Source organism: Hemiscyllium ocellatum, chromosome 8 (genome assembly GCF_020745735.1).
Source record: "Hemiscyllium ocellatum isolate sHemOce1 chromosome 8, sHemOce1.pat.X.cur, whole genome shotgun sequence".
NCBI lineage: Eukaryota > Metazoa > Chordata > Chondrichthyes > Orectolobiformes > Hemiscylliidae > Hemiscyllium > Hemiscyllium ocellatum.
Window position 1 is genome coordinate 81,094,184 of NC_083408.1, and position 19,786 is coordinate 81,113,969.

General features: G+C 41.7%; 1 protein-coding gene across 2 annotated transcripts in view; it reads right to left on the minus strand.

Moving 5' to 3' along the window:
* LOC132818350 (kelch domain-containing protein 1) overlaps positions 1 to 19,786 on the minus strand; it is an 89,588-nt gene that overhangs the window by 56,117 nt on the left and 13,685 nt on the right. For both annotated transcript variants that reach the window (XM_060829293.1, XM_060829292.1), the window contains exon 2: positions 12,039 to 12,109. In XM_060829293.1, coding sequence (XP_060685276.1) covers positions 12,039 to 12,109 — 71 coding nt within the window. The remainder of the gene's footprint in view (positions 1 to 12,038; positions 12,110 to 19,786) is intronic.

Sequence of the window (19,786 nt, forward strand, 5' to 3'; positions counted from 1 at the left end):
ATATATACATGGTCCGTGGACTCCACAGCACTACAGAACAAGCAGTTGGGCAGGGAGTCTGTGAACCACCACAATCTGCTGTTGCAGGGGACAACATCCTCCACCTCAGATTCCCGAGAGAAAGCAGGAGGACCCCTGTGTAGAGAACCCTCCAATGGAAATTCCCCACCGCCCTGGTAAATGGGCACTCAAGGAATGTCTGGGCGGTGGATGAGGGAGAAGAGGTGAATGGTATACAATAGCAGTCAGTACAAGGTCCACCGTGATACAGGGGACCAACCTAAAATTCCGGAAGTGGCTCAGGTTGTGGGGCACAGGTTCCTGGGGGAAGTATGGGACCTTGGGGCAAATGTGAAATTCTTCAGACATGCCCTTCCCACTACATACCGGGTGCCCAAAGATCAGGAGCATGGGACTGAAATGCAACCAAAAACAGAGAAGGTTTTTTTAGAAAATTAAAGAGGGAGTGCAAGCGACCACACCCAATACATACATAGTCCACAGACTCCACAGCACAAGCAGTTGGGCTGGGAATCTATGAACCACCGCAATCTGCAGTTGCAGGGGACAGCTGCATGTAGCACCCTCCATCCCAGATCCCAGAGAGAAAGGGGGAGGACTCCTACATAGAGAGCCCTCCACTGGGGATCCCCACTGCCCCGGTGGCAAATGGGCACACCAAGGTGTGTCCGGGCAGTGGGTGAGGAAGAAGAGGTGGACAATGTGCAGCAACAGTCAATACAGGGCACGCTGTGAGACTTCCTTCAAAAGGGACAAAACTAACATTCCAGAGACGGCTCAGGTTTCCGGGGGAAGTGTGAAATTCCATCCAGGCCAGGGTGAGCGCAGACAGGATGCCACCACACACCTGAGCATCATTCAACTGGTGCACTACAGCAGGTCCAAGCACAGCTATTTTATGGCGTCAAATGGCAGTGGCCACGAACCGGACATTTACCGCTACCCTGCTCACTATGTCCTGTGGCAGCATTCCGCCCAGACCCCAACTACCCAGTATTCCTACAGGTGGCCTGAAGGTGTGTCAGGGTAGACCGAGACCTGGATGAGACACGGTGCGGCGAGCGAGAGGAAGGGGCATATGGGCGGGCTGCCTTACAGCCACTCTAAGTGGGAGAGATGGGTGGGTTGTTGCGAGATGGGGGGAGGGCAGTTTGTATTCATTCAACTGCCTCTTATCTAATTGGATTGTCTTGTATGTGTTACTGGGACTTCAGGTTTATCCTCATTTCCCCGAAAACTGGTTAAACGGTGGGGTTTGGGGTCTGGCTTTGTCGCTCCTCTCCCTTGTAAATTTGCTATTTATCTGTAAATATTAGCAGCTGTAAATACTGTACTGTTTAATAAAATAAAAAAAAACAGGAGTATCAGTGGTTCTGTTCATTCACAGGAAGCTGGACCACTATCAAGTACAATGCATGTATAAGTAAAGAGTGACTTGGTGATAGAATACTAACTGAGTTAGTTCAGTACTTTTCATCTATTATCCTCCACCACTAAATCAGAGTTTTACAATTAATCAAATTACATCCAATATTATCACACACCTGAAGTGCTATATCCACTGCCAGATCACTTATGTCAACTTTCATGTATTATCCAACATTAACACCACCTATGCTTCCAACTGTTCACTATACGGCAGAACCCATCGAAGGGCAATGTAATAACAAAAAGAAATAAGAGGTAGGAGGAGAGGGAGATCACTAAATCAAAGTGGAGTTAGGGAGGGGAGACAAGAGCCTCTGAACCCAGGTCTCATCTACAAAGTCCAATAAGAGTCAATGTTCTCTGGAGATTTTGGCACTTAAGGAAGGAAGCTGTTGTGGCACAGTGGTAGTGTCCCTAACCCTGAACCTGGGTTCAAGTTCCACCTGCTCCAGTGGCATGTTATAATGTCTCTGAACAGGCTGATTAGGAAAAATAAGTTATTTCTTTTAGATGACCCTTAAAAGGAGAAAGCCCCTTGTCGTGCAATGATAGTGTTCAAACCCTTGAACCAGCGGGCCTGGGTTAATGTCTCACCTGCTCCAGCTGTGTGCAATAACATCTCTTAACAGGTTGGATTAGAAAGTATCTTGACCTTCCAAAGGAGGGCTATTGTGATGCAGTGAGAGTATACCTTCTGCTGGACTGAGAGATCCAGATTCCACCGGCTCCAGAATGTTTACTGCATCTTTGAACAGGTTGATTTTAAAAACAGGTTCACAAAAAAAAATTGTGGTGCTTTAAATTGGAAGTATTTATTTTTCATTTTTTGTAGAATACATGTTGTACTACAAAAGCTGATTATCTGTGTAACATTTTGTTTCTAGTATTTTTTCAATGCCTTTTACATAGAGCATATTTTCAAAAATGTTAAGCAAATAATATCAACAGCATCAAAGGCAGCTAGAATTTTAGGGATAAATGTCATACAAACCAGGAACAAGAGGAGGTCACTCAGCCCTTCGAATATGTTCCTCCATTAAACACGATTACGGTTGATCCAATTTCGATTTGAACTCTACATTCCTGTGTATCACTGATTATTTTTCATCGACTTGACAATCAAAACTCTATCTACACCTGCTTTAAAAATATTTAAAGTTTCTGCATCCACTGCCTTTAGAGGAAGGGAATTTCAATTAGTCACCATCTGAGAGAATCCTTTTTCTTCATTTGACTTAAAATAGGTAAACCCTTATTTTTAAACTATGACCCCTAGGTCAAGATTCTCCCACAACAGGAAATAACTTTTCCACATCGACCTGATCAAGTACTCTCAGGATGTTTGATGTTTCAACTTGTGGCTCTTCTAAACTCTAGAGAATACAGGCCCAGCCTTCCCTCACAAGATAATCTAGTGATCTAGTTTCTAGTTATTAATCTAGTGCACCCTCAATGTGCTTCCAACACATTGCCAGTACTCCAAATGTTCTCACTAATGCCTTTGATAACCTCCCTTTCATTCAATTCCCCCTTGCAATAAAACATACCATTCTATTAGCTTTCTTGACTGACTGTTGAACCTGAATATTAACTTTCTATGATTCATGAACAAGGGACACTAAGATTTCTGTCACAAAACTCTGCAACGTCTCACTGTTTAGATAATATGCTTTTTAATTCTTTCACTCAAAACTGACAATTTTTCACTTATCCGCATTATACTCCATTTGCCAGGTTTGTGTTTACTCAACTAATGTATCTATATGCCTTTTTAAGGCTCTTTATATCCTCTTCACAACTTGCTTTCCCCACTATCAATGTGTCATCAGCAAATGTAGCTACCTTATGTTTGATCCGTTCATCCAAATCATTTATATAAACGTGTAAAGAATTGAGGTTTCAAGCTCTGTGGCACACATCACGTGATATTCTGCCAGCCTGAAAAAGATCTGTTTTATTCCTACTCAAGTACAACACATTCATTGGTTCCCTTTATTCACAGAACAAGTTGCTTCTCCAAGAACTCCAGTAAATTAGTTAAACAATTTCCTTTTTCGATTCATTCATGGGACCTCTATGTCACTGGTTGGTCAATATTTATTGCCTATTACTAGTTGCCTTGATCAGCTTGTGCTGAGCTGCCTTTTTGAACAGCTATTGTCCATATGTTGTAGGTAATTCCATTTGAGAGGAAATTCCAGGATTTTGACTCAACAACTGAAGGAATGGTGAAATGTTTCCAAGTAAGGATGGTCACTGGGGTTGGAGGGAACTTGCATTTATAAGCACACTGGCAGCAGATACATGAGAAAACCACCAAATCCAAGTGGACAGGAGTTTGGAAGGTCTTGTCAAAGGATTTTTGGCAACTTTCTGCAGAGAATCTTGTAGATGTATACACTTCTGGTGTTGAGAGTGGATGTTTGTGGATGTTGTTAAGCAAGCAGGCTGCTTTGTCCAGGATGGAGTCAAGCTTCTGGAGTGTTGTTGGAACTGCACTCATTCAGGCAAGTAAGGAGTATTCCATCACACTCTTGACCTGAGCCTTGTAGATGATGGACAGGCTCTGGGGAGTCTGGAGGAAGCAAGTTACTCACTGCAGTATTCCCAGCTCCTGTATTTATATGGAGGCCCAACTGAGTTTCTGATTAATGGTAACCCCAGAATACCAGTTGTGGGGGATGCAATAATGGTAACGCATTGAATGTTAAGTATTAGTGGTTAGATTGTCTCTTCTTCAAAATACAGTCCTTGCCTGACATTTGCATGGCATTAACTTAATTACAACTTGTCAGTCCAAGGTGGAGATTGTCCAGGCCATTGATTCATTCATACAGCGTGGAAATAGATCCTTTACTCCAAACTTGTCCGCGCTGACCAGGCATCCCAATCTGACCCAGACCCATTTGTCAATATTTAGCCCATATCCCTCTAAACCCTCCCTATTCATATAACATTTTAAAAAGCATCTAGAAAGGTATACTGTACCTACCTTCACCAATTATTCTGGCAGCCCATTCCATATATGCACCACATTCTGTGTAGAAAGGATACCCCTCAGATGCTTTTTAACTTCCCCCCCCCCCCCCACCACCTTAAACCCATGTGTTGGAATTCCCCCACCTGAGGTTTTGTTGCATTTGAACATGGACCGCAAATGGTGCTGAATACTGTTCAATCATTGAGGATTACACCTGACCTTATGATGGAAGGACTGCCATTGATAAAGAAACTGAAAGTGGTTGGACCTAGGACACAATACTAGAACTCCTGCAGAGATGTCCTTAAGTGAGATGACTGACCTCCACAGCCACAACCATTATCCTACATGCCAAGTCTGACTCCAACCAACAGAGTGTTTGTCTCGATTTCCATTGATTCCAGCTTTCGGCTCCTTTGAGAATGTGTACAGGGTATGAACAGGTAGGGAAAGAGTTAAGTTTTGAGTTTTTGTGAAACAAGAGGTTCACCTGAACATGACTTAGATTAGATAAGACTTGCAGTTAACAATGGGATGCTGGAGGCAAGGGTAATGGGTTAACAAGGTGGAAAAGCATCCAATATTGTTAAATGACTACATAATTAAAGCATTTAAAGATGTAAAGTCAGGTTAACAAGGTGAGAAGTATTTATTATGTGAAGCCAGTTAAGATTAAGAACATTCATTGTGTAACAGCAGATAACTTAGCCTTTGTTATTGACACTCGCTGATTGTAACGGTCACCCAATCAATATGTATGTTGCCTTGTCTGGATGCTCCTCCCTGCTGTTTGAGAGAGAAGACCGTGAATTCATATCTCTTTCCACATGGGCGATTGTTCTCTCTTCCTACACAGCCTGGAATAAAGAAGGAGGTAAAACCATACTATGTCTGAGCATTTTGCTTTGCCTGAGGGGCGAATGGGACGACAATATTGACCGAGTTGGCAGGATCCAAATGAACAGTACGATCAGAATGTGTCAGCCCGTCGCCCGGAACATCGGTGACTCGAGACAGACAGATGCACAAGGTAAGATTTTAAACCTTGATACCTCTTGATATTCCTGTATGCCAGAGACAGTCCCCTCGCTCGATTACTCTCTATTCTATGGACTCTTCGAACGGTAATTAGTTCAGTCGAGAGACACCGTTTCGCAAATGTGCTGATAAACAGGTTTCAGTCCTCTGCGCTGTCTTGGGGAGGGGTGTGTAATTGAGGTTAGAGCCCTCCCCACAGTTTAGGTTTACAGTTCCCTGGGTGGGTTAATTTGAGGTTCAAGTCCTCCTCGCTGTGCTAGGATATGAGCTTGTGTTTAAGTGGGGTTCGAGTCCCCATGAGTCAAGTGAGAAAGGGATTAAAGTCCCCTAGTGGCGAAATTTGAGGCTCTGCGAGTCTTTGTTGTGGGGGATGACAGTTCAATCCCACCCTCAACTTCTTATACGAGTGCAGCTCCAACTCCAATGTCACTAGCATCGTTGGCAACTTTAAAAAGGGTTTTGAAAAGTTTGGTGTAGCTAAAACTGGTTTGGTAGTTACTACTGATTTCAAATGGTAGAATGCCTCTTGGCATGGTTCTGTCCACCAAAACTTTGTGTTCTTCTTCAGCAAATCAGATAACAGTGCCACTACACTGCTAAAGTTTGGAAGAACCCTCCGATAGAATCCATTGAGTCCTAAAAATCAAAGCACCTCTTTCTTAGAGGTTGGTTGTGAGAATTCCTCAAAGACCTTAGTCTTTGTGTTCAGTGGAGTCAACTTTCCATGTTATGTCCCAAAAACGTCATCTCTGCTTTGGCGAATTCAGTTTTTTCATTTTATCACTAGTTTTGCTTCTTGTAGTAGTTCCAAGAGTTCTGCCAACTGTACCATGTGATTTTCCAGGTCTTACTAAAGATCACTACATTGTCCAAACAGACTGCACAGTTTATTAACCCAGCCATAACTGTTAATGAGTCTTTGGAATGGGGCAGGTGTGTTCTTCAAAGGGCACTTTCAACTGATATGCCCCATTTTGGGTTACAAAAGTAGAAATTTAGTTTCGCCGTCTAAGGTACATGCCAGTAACCACGCATTTAGTCCAACTTGGTGATGTAACTGCCTTGTCCAACCTTCTCGGTACAGTGCACCAATCTAGAAATTGGATAGGAGTTTGATTTTGTAACAGCGCTGACCTGATAATTCACTAGAATCGTTGAGTCCTGTCTGGTTTGGGAACTAAGCTGATCGGCGAACTCCACTCGCTCTGGCTTGGTTCAGTGATGTCCGTATCGAGCATGGCCTTGACCTCCATCTGGACCACTCTGGCTTAGAAAGGATTAAGCAGATAGGGGTGCTGTTTTATCGGAGCAGTATTCCCTTTGTCTATTTAGTGTACAGTAGCATTAGTCATCCCCACCTGATTCTTACATATGTCCTTGTACTGTAGTAACATCTTTCAGCTGTGTTCTACGTTCCTCAAATAACTTACGAACCAATCCCACTCCTCAAGGACTTCTTCATTTTTTAAATCTATTTTGAGGCACATCAAAATCCACATTTGGATTTGATTCCTCACTCTGCGGGACAGTAGCTAACACCTGTTTTTTTGGTTCTTTCTCTTGTATAAGATGGTCTCAACATGTCCACTTGACATAGCTGATGCTTAATTTTCCCCTATCTGGCATCTTCACTAAATAGTTCACCTGACTCAACTTTTTCTCAATTTGATAGGACCACTAAACCTGGCCTGGAAGGGATCTCCTTTCACTGGTAACAGTACAAACAAGTCATCCCCTCAGGAAAACATCAGCGTTTCAGTGCTTTTATCTGCTACCTGCTTCATTCTGCACTGTGCCCTTTTTAGATGCTGTTTACCTAACTCACCTCCTTGATTTACACCTCCGATACATAATCTAAGTATGACATCTCAGACTCTGGTCCTGTCAATTTTTCTTTCATTTCAAAGGGTCTCTCACTTTATGCCCAAATATTAACTCGAATACATATTTTTTATCGTCTTGTCTTGCTGTTGCAAGTCTTAGTCTTTTAGGAGTAAACACTTCGGTCTGATCCTCTACCCGTTCAGGTTTTTCCAACACCAAAAATGTCAAACAGGGTATCCGTTAACTGAACCTCAACTCCTTAATCTTCCCCTTATTTTCTGCTTTGTGCAGTGACTTACGATAGTGGGATTTGGTTACCACAGTCTGGGAAAATACCAGGAATTTTTGTTTTAACTCCTCAGTTCCTTGGTCTTCCTTGGGCTTCTCCACAACAAAGGGTGTCACTTCCACATTGGATCCTGCCAAAGCATTCCCAAGAACAAATTGAATTCCTGGGACTGACACTCTGTCAAATCGCTCCCACTGTAACTTTCCCAGTCTTGTGTTGGCACTCCCACCTGATCTTACATAGAGGGACAGAAATTTGTCGTTCCCCTATCCCATCAATTACCACACTCTCCGATAAGAGATTGCAACGAGTGTATATTAGCTCATCCGTTACTATCAGCGACTGGTTAGATCCTGTCTCTCTCAAAATTATAACTTCTTGTCCTTCTCCCTCTGAGTAAATTTTACTCAGAGGTGAATACTGAGATCAGGTACTAAACTCCATGTACTCTCTTGCAGCTCCTCAGCTCTTCTTGGTGTCTCCTCTACTACCTTAACTAATGCCACTGGCTTAGCTTTTTTTAAAAAACGCATCTTTTCCCACAGTGCCTTTCTTTAACGACCAACACTGTGACTTTACGTGCCCCACTTTACCACAGTGGAAATAAGTGAGGCCTTTCATCTCCTTTTCACCCTCTTAGGCTTCTTTTTTATCCTGTGATAAATTCTTACCAATGCTCTACTCTTGGTTTTGTAGCGAAAGATATCCTCTTCTCCAAACTTCTATCCCTCGCAGGATGAAATTCTCAGCAAAAGCTTGTCTTATGCATCAACATCTACTCATTTTCTAATTCTGCTGCCCCTCTCACTTTCTAAACTTTCTGCTCCTCCATGAATTCTTACCATCTGTGGAAGTGAATTTTTAAACTCCTCCAGCAGAATAATCAGAGCCTCAAAAGATCCTATCTATTTTCAAAGCACGCACCCATTGATCAAAATGACAATGTTTAATTCCTTTAAACTCAACAGAAGTCTGACCTGGTTCCTTCTTTGTGTTTCTGAACCGCTGTCTACATGCTTCTAGTACCAACTCAAGCATTTAAAATAACCTGTTTAACCTCTTCATAATCTCTTGACACCTCATCTGACAGTGCAGCAAATAAGTCACTAGCTCTGCCTACCAGTTTAGTCTGAACTAGCATTACCCATAAGTCCTCAGACCACTCCAGCAGCTTTGGCCAATTTTTCAAATGAAATAAAGGCTTCAACATCTTTTTCAACAAAATGTGGCAGAATTTTGATACTTATACATATAAGTATCCTTTATGTTAACATATCCTTTTGACTTTGCTGATTAAGTCACAACTTCAAGTTCGAATTCTCGCTCAATCTCTCACTCTCCCTTTCATCTCTCCCTCTCTGTTTATCTTTTAACTCCATTTTCCTCAATTGTAATTTAAGGTTTTCCACCTCTGCTGCACTTGTCGGTTTCTCTGACACACCTAAGGTGTTTACTTTGTCCTTGGTGAAACTCAAATCTAATTTCTTTGCTAATGCCATAAGTATGGCATTTTTCTTTCCACTGAACTTTTTTTGGCAAATTTGAGAATCATCTTCAAATCCCTGAACCTCTTTAGCAATTTTCAGAGCCATTTCTCACACTTTAATCTAAACCAACCATAAGTCACCAAAATTAAACAAATTGTCTCACCTACATTTTATTTAAAAATCTAGGACACTAACTTGCAAGGGTTTAAATCTGCTGGGAATTTTCGTACCCTCAAAATCTGTCTAAACCAGTTCAAGTCCCGACGATGTGCCCCCAAAACTATTAAGATACGGGGTAAACCCTCATGCTGAATTTAAACCAGCAACACAGACTTATCCCGTGCAGTAATCTGCAAAAATTTGAGGCGCCAAGAACTATTTAAAGTAAAAATTAACAACTTCATTTCTTAACGTATAACAGAGAATAAGTAACTAACAACTATTTACAACTCCTTCCTCTAACATATATTTTCCCTTCCCTTCTATAATATTATTCTGATAAAACCCACCGATTAAGATTTACCAAAAATTTCAGTTTTCAAAACCAGCCAGGTGTCTAGTCTTCTCTTCCTTCTTTTCCTCTTAGGGATTTCTGTTTCACAAGTCACTGATTGATAAAGGTACTTTTAAGAAAGCTATTCTCTGGGTAGTCTGCAGATGCTGGCGGCTTGGCAGTTTTCCTCCCAACTGCTCAATTTTCCTGGTCGTATACCCCCAAAGCATTGGATCGTGTCATTGGCTTTTAAAGATTGTCAGCATACTAAATTCAAATTTATTGAAATTTTGGTTTTTTTTGGGGAGGTATAATTTAAACTGTTGAGCCTAATTCAAATCTGTTTTGTCGTTTCCAGGCAACCAGCTACCCTAGCTACTGAACCACGTTACATTATATCTTGTCCAGAACACTGTGCTATCAGATAGTTCTGCTAGCTTTTACCTCTCTTAAAAATGGTACAGTACACTCATCTTCATAACAATTCTAACCTAATTCTATCTGCCTGCACATGGTCCATATCCCTCTACTCTCTGCCTGTCCATGTGTCTACCAACTTGCCTCTTAAACTTTGATAACATATCTGCTTCTATCACCTCCATTGGCAGATCACTCTAAAAAACACATTGTGATGGGTACCTAAAAAAAAAACTTGCCTCCCGTTTCCTTTAAACTTTCCCCTCTCACGTTAAAACAATCCCCTCTCGTATTTGATAGTCAAGAGTCTTTTTCCCAAGGTGGAACTATCTACACTATCCATGCCTCTCATCACTATATATACTTCAAATCAGGTCACCCCTCAGCCTCCAATGTTCTCAAAAACAATCCACAATTATCCAACCTCTTATTATAGAGAAAACACAACTCCTGGCACCTAGTAAATCTCTTTTGCACCCTCGCCAAATCTTCCACAACCTTCCTATAGCATGGCAATCAGAACTGGACACAACACACCTAATATCTTATACATGACTTGCTAACTTTTTACACTCAGCACCCTGAGAGGTGAAGGCAAGCATGCTACATGCCTTCTTTACTGTCTTATCCACTTGTGTTGCCATTTTCAGGGAGGTATGAACTTGGCATCCTAAGATGGCCCTGCATATTAATGCTCCTAAGGCCATTTATTTTACACTTTCTCTTGCATTTGACCTTTCAAAATGCGTCACTTAACACGTCAAGATTAAACTTCATCTGCCAATTCTCTGCCCAAATTTCCAAATGATCTATATCCTGTAGTAGTCTTTGACAACCTGCCTTACTATGCCCAGTTTTCATGTCATCTTCAAAACTTACTAATCAATTCACCTAGCTTTTCATCCAAATCATTTACGTATCTTACAGTCCCAGCACTGACCCTTGCAGAACACCACTGGTCACAGTGTTCTTGTCACAAAAACACCTCTCCACAACTACACCCTGTCTTATATGAAGAAGTTGAATGATGTTGTGATATCTATAAAATTATATTTTCAATATTGTTGTTACATCAGTACGTAGAGCAGCACAGCAAGTTAGGAACCAAACAAGTAATACTTGATGGAGCATGGCATCAAGGAGGTCTAACAAACTAGAGTCAATGAGAAATGATGAAACTTTCCACTGGGTGGAGTCATAACTTGCACAGAGGATGATGATTGCGACTGCTAAAGGTCAATTGGCTCAGCTTCCAAGACATCTCTACAGGAGTTCCCATGGGTAGTGCCTCAGAACAACAATCTTCAAATGCTTTATCAATGACCTCCCCTCCATCAGCCTGGGCTGCCAAGTGGCAAGTAACATTCACAATAAAGTGCCAGAAAATATCCATCTCGAACAAGAAAGAATCAAAACATTGCCTCTTGACTTTCAATGCATTACTGTTGCTGAATCCTCCATTCTCAACATCCTGGGAGTTACCATTTGTCCAATTCAGTTTCTAGTCTGTCATGTAAATACAAGGCTACAACAGCAGGTCAAAGGCTATGCATCCGACAGCAAACACTGCACCTCTTTACTCCCAAAAGATGTCTCCCATGTAGAAAGCACAAGCTAGTAATGTCATGGAACACTCCCCACTTGTCAGGATGAGTGAAGTTACAACAACACAAGAACACCATCCAGGATAGGTTAGCCATCTTGATTGGCATCATATTCACAAACATTTACTCCCTCCACCACTGCAGGCACATATCAGCAGTGTGTTCTATGCAGAAGATGCACTGCAGGAATTCACTAAGGCTTTTTAAGCCAACATTTTCAAACCCACAACCACTATTGTTCACTTCAAAGGCAATTACGGATGAGCAACAAAAAATGTCAAGGACTTGCTATTACTGCCCACATCCTGTGAAAGAATAATCAAAAAACTCACATGGCATTGTTCTGCAATAAATCTACTGTATTAAGTAATGAGCAAACAGCAGTTGCATTCACACCACTAAATGAAAAATTGCACTTCCAAGGTTACAGTTTTGTCAGCAGTAAAATATTACTTACCATACACCACTTTCTATTTCATAAACCCAGATTTCATCATTTGGCAAGTAAACTTCATTATTTTCATATGTCTGAAAGAGAAAATAAAACATCATACACCTTCCTGTAGACTTTTTCAAATACAGCAAAATCAATTTTGCAATATTTGCATTAATCATCCAAAATCTGGAGATGAAAGATGCAACAAAATTTGCTCTTAAAAGAATTAAGTGGAGGAATCATTTGCCAAGTTCAAAAAATGAAAAGAAAACTTAAAGGCATCTTCTCCTGGCCGGACCAAGCTTAGAGGAAGCATCTACCCAAATAATGCAGTCTCGGCCTGGCATGGCAGTCTCCAGGTCTTATACAAGAAACTGAGGACTGCAGATGCTGGAGATCGGAGATAAAATGTGTTCCTCATTCCTGAAGAAGGGCTCATGCCCGAAACGTCGATTCTCCTGCTCCTTGGATGCTGCCTGATTTGCTGCGCTTTTCCGGCAACACATTTCCAGCTCCAGGTCTTATCCTGACATGGAGATCTTGTCAATGTGAAGGTCTTCCTCAAATCAACTTCCCCCAACTGATCTGAGATGAACTCTACCTTAATTTTTACTTATCTAAGACTTCTGTCATCAATACAGGCACCATGGTATGGTGGCTCATAACACATAATATGCACCTACTAGAGATGGAGCAATACTTGATCTTTTCTTGGTAAATAAGGGAGGGCAAGTGACTGAGGTGAAACTTGGGGAACAATGTGGGGTAAGTGATCACAATTCTATTAGTCCTAACATAGTTATGGAAAAGGATGGAATGGATCAAAAAGTTAAAGTTCTAAACCAGAGAAAGGCCAATTTTTATCATATTAAAGAAGAGTTTCAAAAGTTGTAGGGGAATCGATTTGCAGGTAAAAGGGACTGATGCGAAGTGGGAAACCTTTAAGAATGAGATAGCATGTTCCTATTAGAGTGAAAGACAGGGCTGGTAGATGTAGGGAATGCTGGGTGATGAGAGAAATGAGGTGTTGATCAAGAAAAAGGAGGCATATTTCAGGAAAAGACAGCTGGAATCAAGTGAATCCCTATGATAGTAGAAGAGCAGTAGCAGTATACTTAAGAAGGAAATCAGAAGGGCAAAAAGAGAATGAGATAGCGTTAAGGAGAATCTAAAGTTCAGGATGAATGGCAACAGCAGCGTGTCCGTTCTCCCAACACTGGAGCCAACAGGATCAGCAACAGCAGTAAGATGTAACCCCTGGTATTCAGGGACAGTGACAGCAAAGCTCCTCCACCGATCAGGAATGGCGGCACCAGTAGCAACAGACTCTTCAAGATTGTGATGCCGACTGAAGCTGAAGTGGGACTCGTGGCCTAGCAACAGCCTTGCAGCAGCGCCAGGGTGTCTTGATTGCAGGGACAGTTTGGTTCAATAGCAAAAAGATATAATGTCCAAAGCCGGGCGACGCCTACGTTGGTGGATCTGGTGCAGGTGATGGCAAGTCAGTGGAGCTCTCTCTTGAGGCTAGGTGCCGGCATGAATGGGGTCAGAAAGATTGCTATTCTGAAGTTCTTAGAAATAATTTAGAAAAATAAAAGTATGATTATAATGTCAGATTATTTATTTCTTTACTTTTCTAATTTTTTTTGTTTTCTAAGAATTTAATCTTGAGTATCTGTACCGAGGGACCTTTGTACCAAAGATGACACTAACACAGCAGCTGTAAACTTTTCATTGTACTTTTTTGAGCAAGTGTGACAATAAAGCTAATTCAAGAGATTCTAGTAATACATTAAGGGCAAGTTAGCAACTGGGGAGAAAATAGGACCCCTTAAAGATCAGTTGGCCATCAATGTGTGGAATCACGGGACATGGATGGGATACGAAGCAAATATTTTGCATCTGTATTTACTGTGGAAGACATGGAAGCTAGGGAACCTGGCGAAATAAATAGTGATATCTCAAAAGAGTTCACATTACAAAAAAAAATGGTGCTGGAGGTCTTAAAATGCATAAAAAGGTAGTTAAATCCCAGGACCTGATCAGGGGATCCCAGAACTTTGTGGCAAGCTTGGGAAGAGATTGTTGGGCCTCTTGCTGAAACATTTGTGTTGATAGCCATGGGTGAGCTACCAGAAAACTGGAGGTTGGCTAATGTGATTCCATTATTTATAATGTAAGGAAAAGCCAGGGAACTATAAACTGGTGAGCCGGACATCAGTGTAGGGTAAGTTGTTGCAGGGAATTCTGAGGGGGTCGTTTTTACATGCATTTAGAAAGGCAAGGACCAATTAGGGATAGTCAGCATGGCTTTGTACATGCTAAATAGTGTCTCACTAGCTTGATTGAGATTTTTGAAGAGGTGACCAAGAAGACTGAAACAGGCAAAGCGATAGACAATGTCCATATGGACTTCAGCAAAGCGTTCAACAAGGTTCCGCATGGTAGGCTGGCTAATAAGGTTAGATGACATAGCTCTTGGGGGATCCAAATGGATAGAAAATTGGTTTGACGGTAGGACAGAGGGGGCAATAGTGGAGGGTTGTTTATCAGAGTGTACAATGTGGCGAGTGGAGTGCCACAAGGATCAGTGCTGGGTCGACTGCCTTTTGTCAAGTATTTCAAAGTTTTGGATGTGAATATAGAAGGTACAGCTAGCAAGTTTGCAGACAAACCAAAATAGATGTTCTAGTGGACAGTGAAGATTATCTAACAGTACAACAGGACTTTGGTTAGATGAGCCAATGGTCCAAGGAGTGACTGATGGAATTTAATGGAGATAAATGTGAGGTGATGCACTTTGGTAAGGCAAACCAGGGACGGGATTTTTACACTTAATGATAGGACCCTGGTTAGCATTACTGAACAAAAGAGACCGAGGGGTGCAAGGGCATCGTTCCTACAGTGTGGAGTTGCGGGTTGAGTAGTCAAGGTGGTATTTGGCATGCTTGCTTTCATGGGTAAAACATTTGAGTACAGGAATTGGGATGTCATGTTGTGGCCATACAGGACATTAGTAAGTCCAAATTTGGAGTACTGCATACAATTTTGGTCACTCTGCTATAAGAACATTGTTGTTAAACTTGAATGGGTTCAGAAAAGATTTCAAAGGACTGATGGGTTTGAGCTATAGAGATATGCTGAACAGGCTTTTCCCCCAGAGCATTGAGGCTGCTTTTAGAGGTTTATTAAATCTTGAAGGGCATTGATAGGGTGAATAGACCAAGGTCTTTTCCCTGAGGTGGGGGGGGGGGGGGGGTGGGGTGGTGAGTCCAGAACTAGACGGCATAGGATAAAAGTGAGAAGGGAGAGATTTAAAGGGATTTGAAGGGGCTGTATTTTTTTTAAACGCAAAAAAAAAGGTTGGTGTACATATGAAATGAGATGCCAGAGCAAGTGGATACAATTACAACATTTAAAAAAGGCATCTGGATAGATATATGGTGTTGAAAAGAGCTATGGGTCAAATGATCAGATTGGGATGCCTAATCAGCATGGACAAGTTGGACTGTCAGGTCTGTTTCCATGCTGTATGACTGTATAACTACAAAGTTATTGGAATCATAAAATCTGAAGCATCCAACTGATAAAAGGTGGCATTCAAAGATTCTTATCACATGATTACCATTAGATACCAGAATCAAGTAATGCTCAAAACGCAAAAATGAAACATCTTTCAATGTTTTAAAGGATTATCTTAAGTTTAAAGAATAGTTGGAGAGATGAAAGAAAATCAACATATGAGCATTACAAAATATCATAAACAAACTGACCGAATCACAGAATTATTGAAGGTAGCCATTCTGCCTTCATGGCCACAGTGGCTTTTCAAACAAGCCCTATTACACAGAGTCAATCTCATGCTTTTCCTTCATTCTCTTCAACATGATTTCCACCCAAATAATCATCCAAAGTCCTCTTTAATGCCTCACTTCCAAACCTAACCATTCGCTCTGTGAAAAAACTTTTTTTCTTACCGCACCTCAGTTGTCTTCTCTCCAAGGAAAGCAGTCCTAATTTCTATGTAACTGAAGTTTCTCATTCCTGCAAACATTCTTGTAAATCTTCTGCACTCTCTCCAATGCATTCACATCTTTTCTATAAGATGTCACTGACAACTAGTCATCTGGAAACTTTGAAGTTGTCCCCAGCACACAGAGATCCAGATTATTTACATACCATCAGGAAAACAAAGGTCCCAATACCAACCTTCTTGGAACTCCACTACACCCTTCATCAAGCTCAAATAATATCCATTGACTATTATTCGGTTTCCCATACATAGTCAATATTCTAACTACAAATCTACTGTCTTGTTTTATACAATTACCTCAATTCTGTTGTACGGCACTTTGTCAAACATCAGACAAGTTCACGCATTTCACATCAACAGCATTATTCTTGTCAAACCTCTTAACAGGAAGTAACTAGATAAAGCTTCATAAACGATTCTTCATTGAGTAATGAAGGAAAGTGGGAGGTACAGTGATTGTTATAAAGGTGGACCTCAGAATAAGAATTCCCAGACTGGACCAGATTAAAGCCCCCATCAGGGAGCCCTGGCTGATATAAGAACAAGTGTCATTTATTCTGTTTGCTCTCAGCATCGTGGACTTTGTGTGTAAACAAGGAAATGAGATATTCGACCCTGTAATTATTTCATTGGCAGCAAGAGAAAAATACACTCTTAAAGAAATTCACTCACAACAGTAGTCTTTGAGCTGCGGCAAGTATTTCTGGCAACATGTGTAATTTGGGAAGCTTGACTCATTCTATTTTGACAAAGACTGGGCCCAGTATGTGGAAAGAATGCATTGATTTTTCACCTACCCCAATGATAAAACAATGAGTAATTCTCCTGACAGCTTGTAGACCTGCAGTTATTAGAAGATTAGTTTTGCCTCAGGCACCAGATACTAAAATCTTTCAAACACTGACTAATTTAGTCAAGAAATACAACTTCAACCCTCTTCTAATTGAGATGCTATCGATTTTACTTGGTAATTTGAGAACCAGGGCAATCAGTATCAGGATTTTTGACTAGGTTAAGGCAAGTGGTGAAGGCAAGTGACTTTGGTTTAACCCTTAGAATCGTTGAATCCCTATAGTATGAAAGCAAACCATTTAGCCCATCAAGTCCATACTGGCACTCCTAAGAGCACCCCATTCCCCAACCCTATCCCTGTAACACTGCACTTGCCAAGGCTAATCCACCTAGCTCACACATCCCTGGACACTATGGGCTATTTAGCATGGCCAATCCACCTAACATGCACATCTCTGGGAGAAAACCAGAACACCCGGAGGAAACCCATGCAGACACCGACCGTGCAACCTCCATGCAGCCAGTCACCTGAGGGTGGAATGGAGCCCAGGTGACTGACACCGTAAGGCAGCAGCACTAACTGCTGAGCACCATGCTGTTCCCCTCTTAATGCGATGCTGAGACACCATTTGGCATGTGGAATTAATGATGTAACTATGCAAAAGCGCCTGCTAGCTGACGCCCAACCAGATTTCAAACAGGAACCACAACTGGCGTTATCATTTTAAAATGCAATAAGTAGAGCATATAAGTTGCATTGTATTCAGATGTATATGGACACCGTCTCCAGTCTGAAACAGCTTGGGGAAGACCATTTGAATGAAGGCAATTGCATAGCCTCACTTGGGATGTATCCTGAACAGAGGAATTCTAGGTCAGCCCATAGCAAAACCCCAAGAAAAGCCAAGCCTCAGCCAAATGGTTAAAATTTTCCCCATTATCTGGGCCAGCAAGCCATTGTAATTGCTGCTGATATGTGGACTTGAGAGAGCAATCAAGTACGAGAACTCACTAACCGGTATCCAGCAGTGTGTACTACCTGGAAAGTCCACCTACATCTGGTTTGGAACAGTTAACTTGCTTAGCCACATCCAAACCAGAACCTATCAAAATAAATGCCTGGCTAAATGGTCACCTGGTTCTAAGGGAGGTTCACACCAGTGCAGCTGTAACAGTGACTGCAGAAGCAGTCTTTACCAAACTTCGCTCTACACTACAACCCTCGAGTTTTCCTAAGACCTCGGATAGACTAAGAACCTATACTGGGGAATCCTTATAAATTAAGGGTACAATTTCAATTCTAATCTCATAAGCAGCTGGTTCAGTTACCATTGCAGTTAAAGGTTTGGGCCCAAGCTTGATGCAGCGAAACGGTTAAGAAAGATTCACCACATGGGTGTTTTCCTAGTGGGGGAGAAGAATGATTCACCTAGATTTTCTAGTCAAAACGTGTTGAGACAATGGCTGCCTGAGTGAAGTCCTAATTAAATACCCAGAGGTTCTTCAGGAGGACCTAGAGAGACTATCAAAGATGCCAAGCCCACCTTGAAGCAATTCCATGAAGCAATTCCATGAGTCTGCAAGGCCTGCCCATTGCCATTTGCCTACATGCAAAAAAGTAGAGGTAGAAATCAGACAACTAGAAAGTGAAGGAACCATCAAATCAGTCAGTTTGCAGAATGTAGGGATTTTAAACAAACGGTAAGCCACTTTTCACAGCTGGAAAAATACCCAATCCCTTGCATAGAGGATTTACACACAAAGCTGACAAGGGGGCTGTCCTTCATGAAGCTAGACATGAGTTATGCGTACTTGCAATTATGGTGAGATGAGGATTCCCAGAGGTATGCTACAATAAATGCTCATGAGGATTAGTACTAACATACAAGGTTCCCTTTCAGGTATTGTTAGCCTGTGCAATTTTTTAGCGGGTGATGGAGGATATTTTACAAGGTTTACCCTAGAGGCCATTTAACTTGATGACATGCTAATAACAGGAAAGACCAATAAAGAGCACTTAGATAATTCAGACATAGTCCTTAGTTGTTCCTCCTAAGTGGGCTTACGTCTTAGAGAGGAAAAAAAAGTGTGTTCCGGATGTTCCCAAATGACCGATTTGGGCTACAGAGCCGTCAAGAACGGGTACCCAGTTAGAAGATGAAGTGAGGGTGATCAAAGGTGCACCGACTCCCATCTACTGAAGATTAAGTCTTGGGCTGCTGAATTATGGAAAGTTCATACATAACTTGCCCTCCAACCTGGCACATGTTTATCAATTCTTAAAGGAGGGTCAACCTTAGAAATGGTCCCGTAACCAGGCCATAACCCTGAGAGCAATGAAGAAACAAACAAGATCTACTATTGACATGCAATGCCTCCCCATACTGCACCAGGGTGGCGTTAGTTGATAGGAGGCCCAATGGAGAGGAACGCTCAATTGAGTGTATGCGTCCAGAACTTCGTCTAATACGGAGTGTAAAAACACCTAGATAGAGAAGGAAGGTTTGGCGTTCACATTTGGAGTCAGAAAGTTCCACCAATATCTTTACGGCTGACAGATATAAAACAGGAGTGAACGGCACTGCTGGTCATTGGCCACTCGGGTGTCCCCTTTCTTCCTGGTGGTGGAATATAAATAAAGATTTACACACTTTTTGCGACACCTGCACACACACGACAAGGTTGCTGGGGAAATATAAGCACTACCACTGAGAGGCAATAGTGTGGGGACAAAGTAATGATAACAGATTACAAACCTCTATCTCTACTTGAAGAGGACAAGGCAGTACCACCCATAACTTCAGGTAGAATTTGAGTCCATCACAGAATTCTAAGTGTGTATAATTACAAGTAGGAACACAGTTGGGAGGCCAAGTAGCAAATGTAAATGCATTGAGCCATCTCCTCCTGGCTGATGCACAACTTGTGGTACCGCCATTGGAAG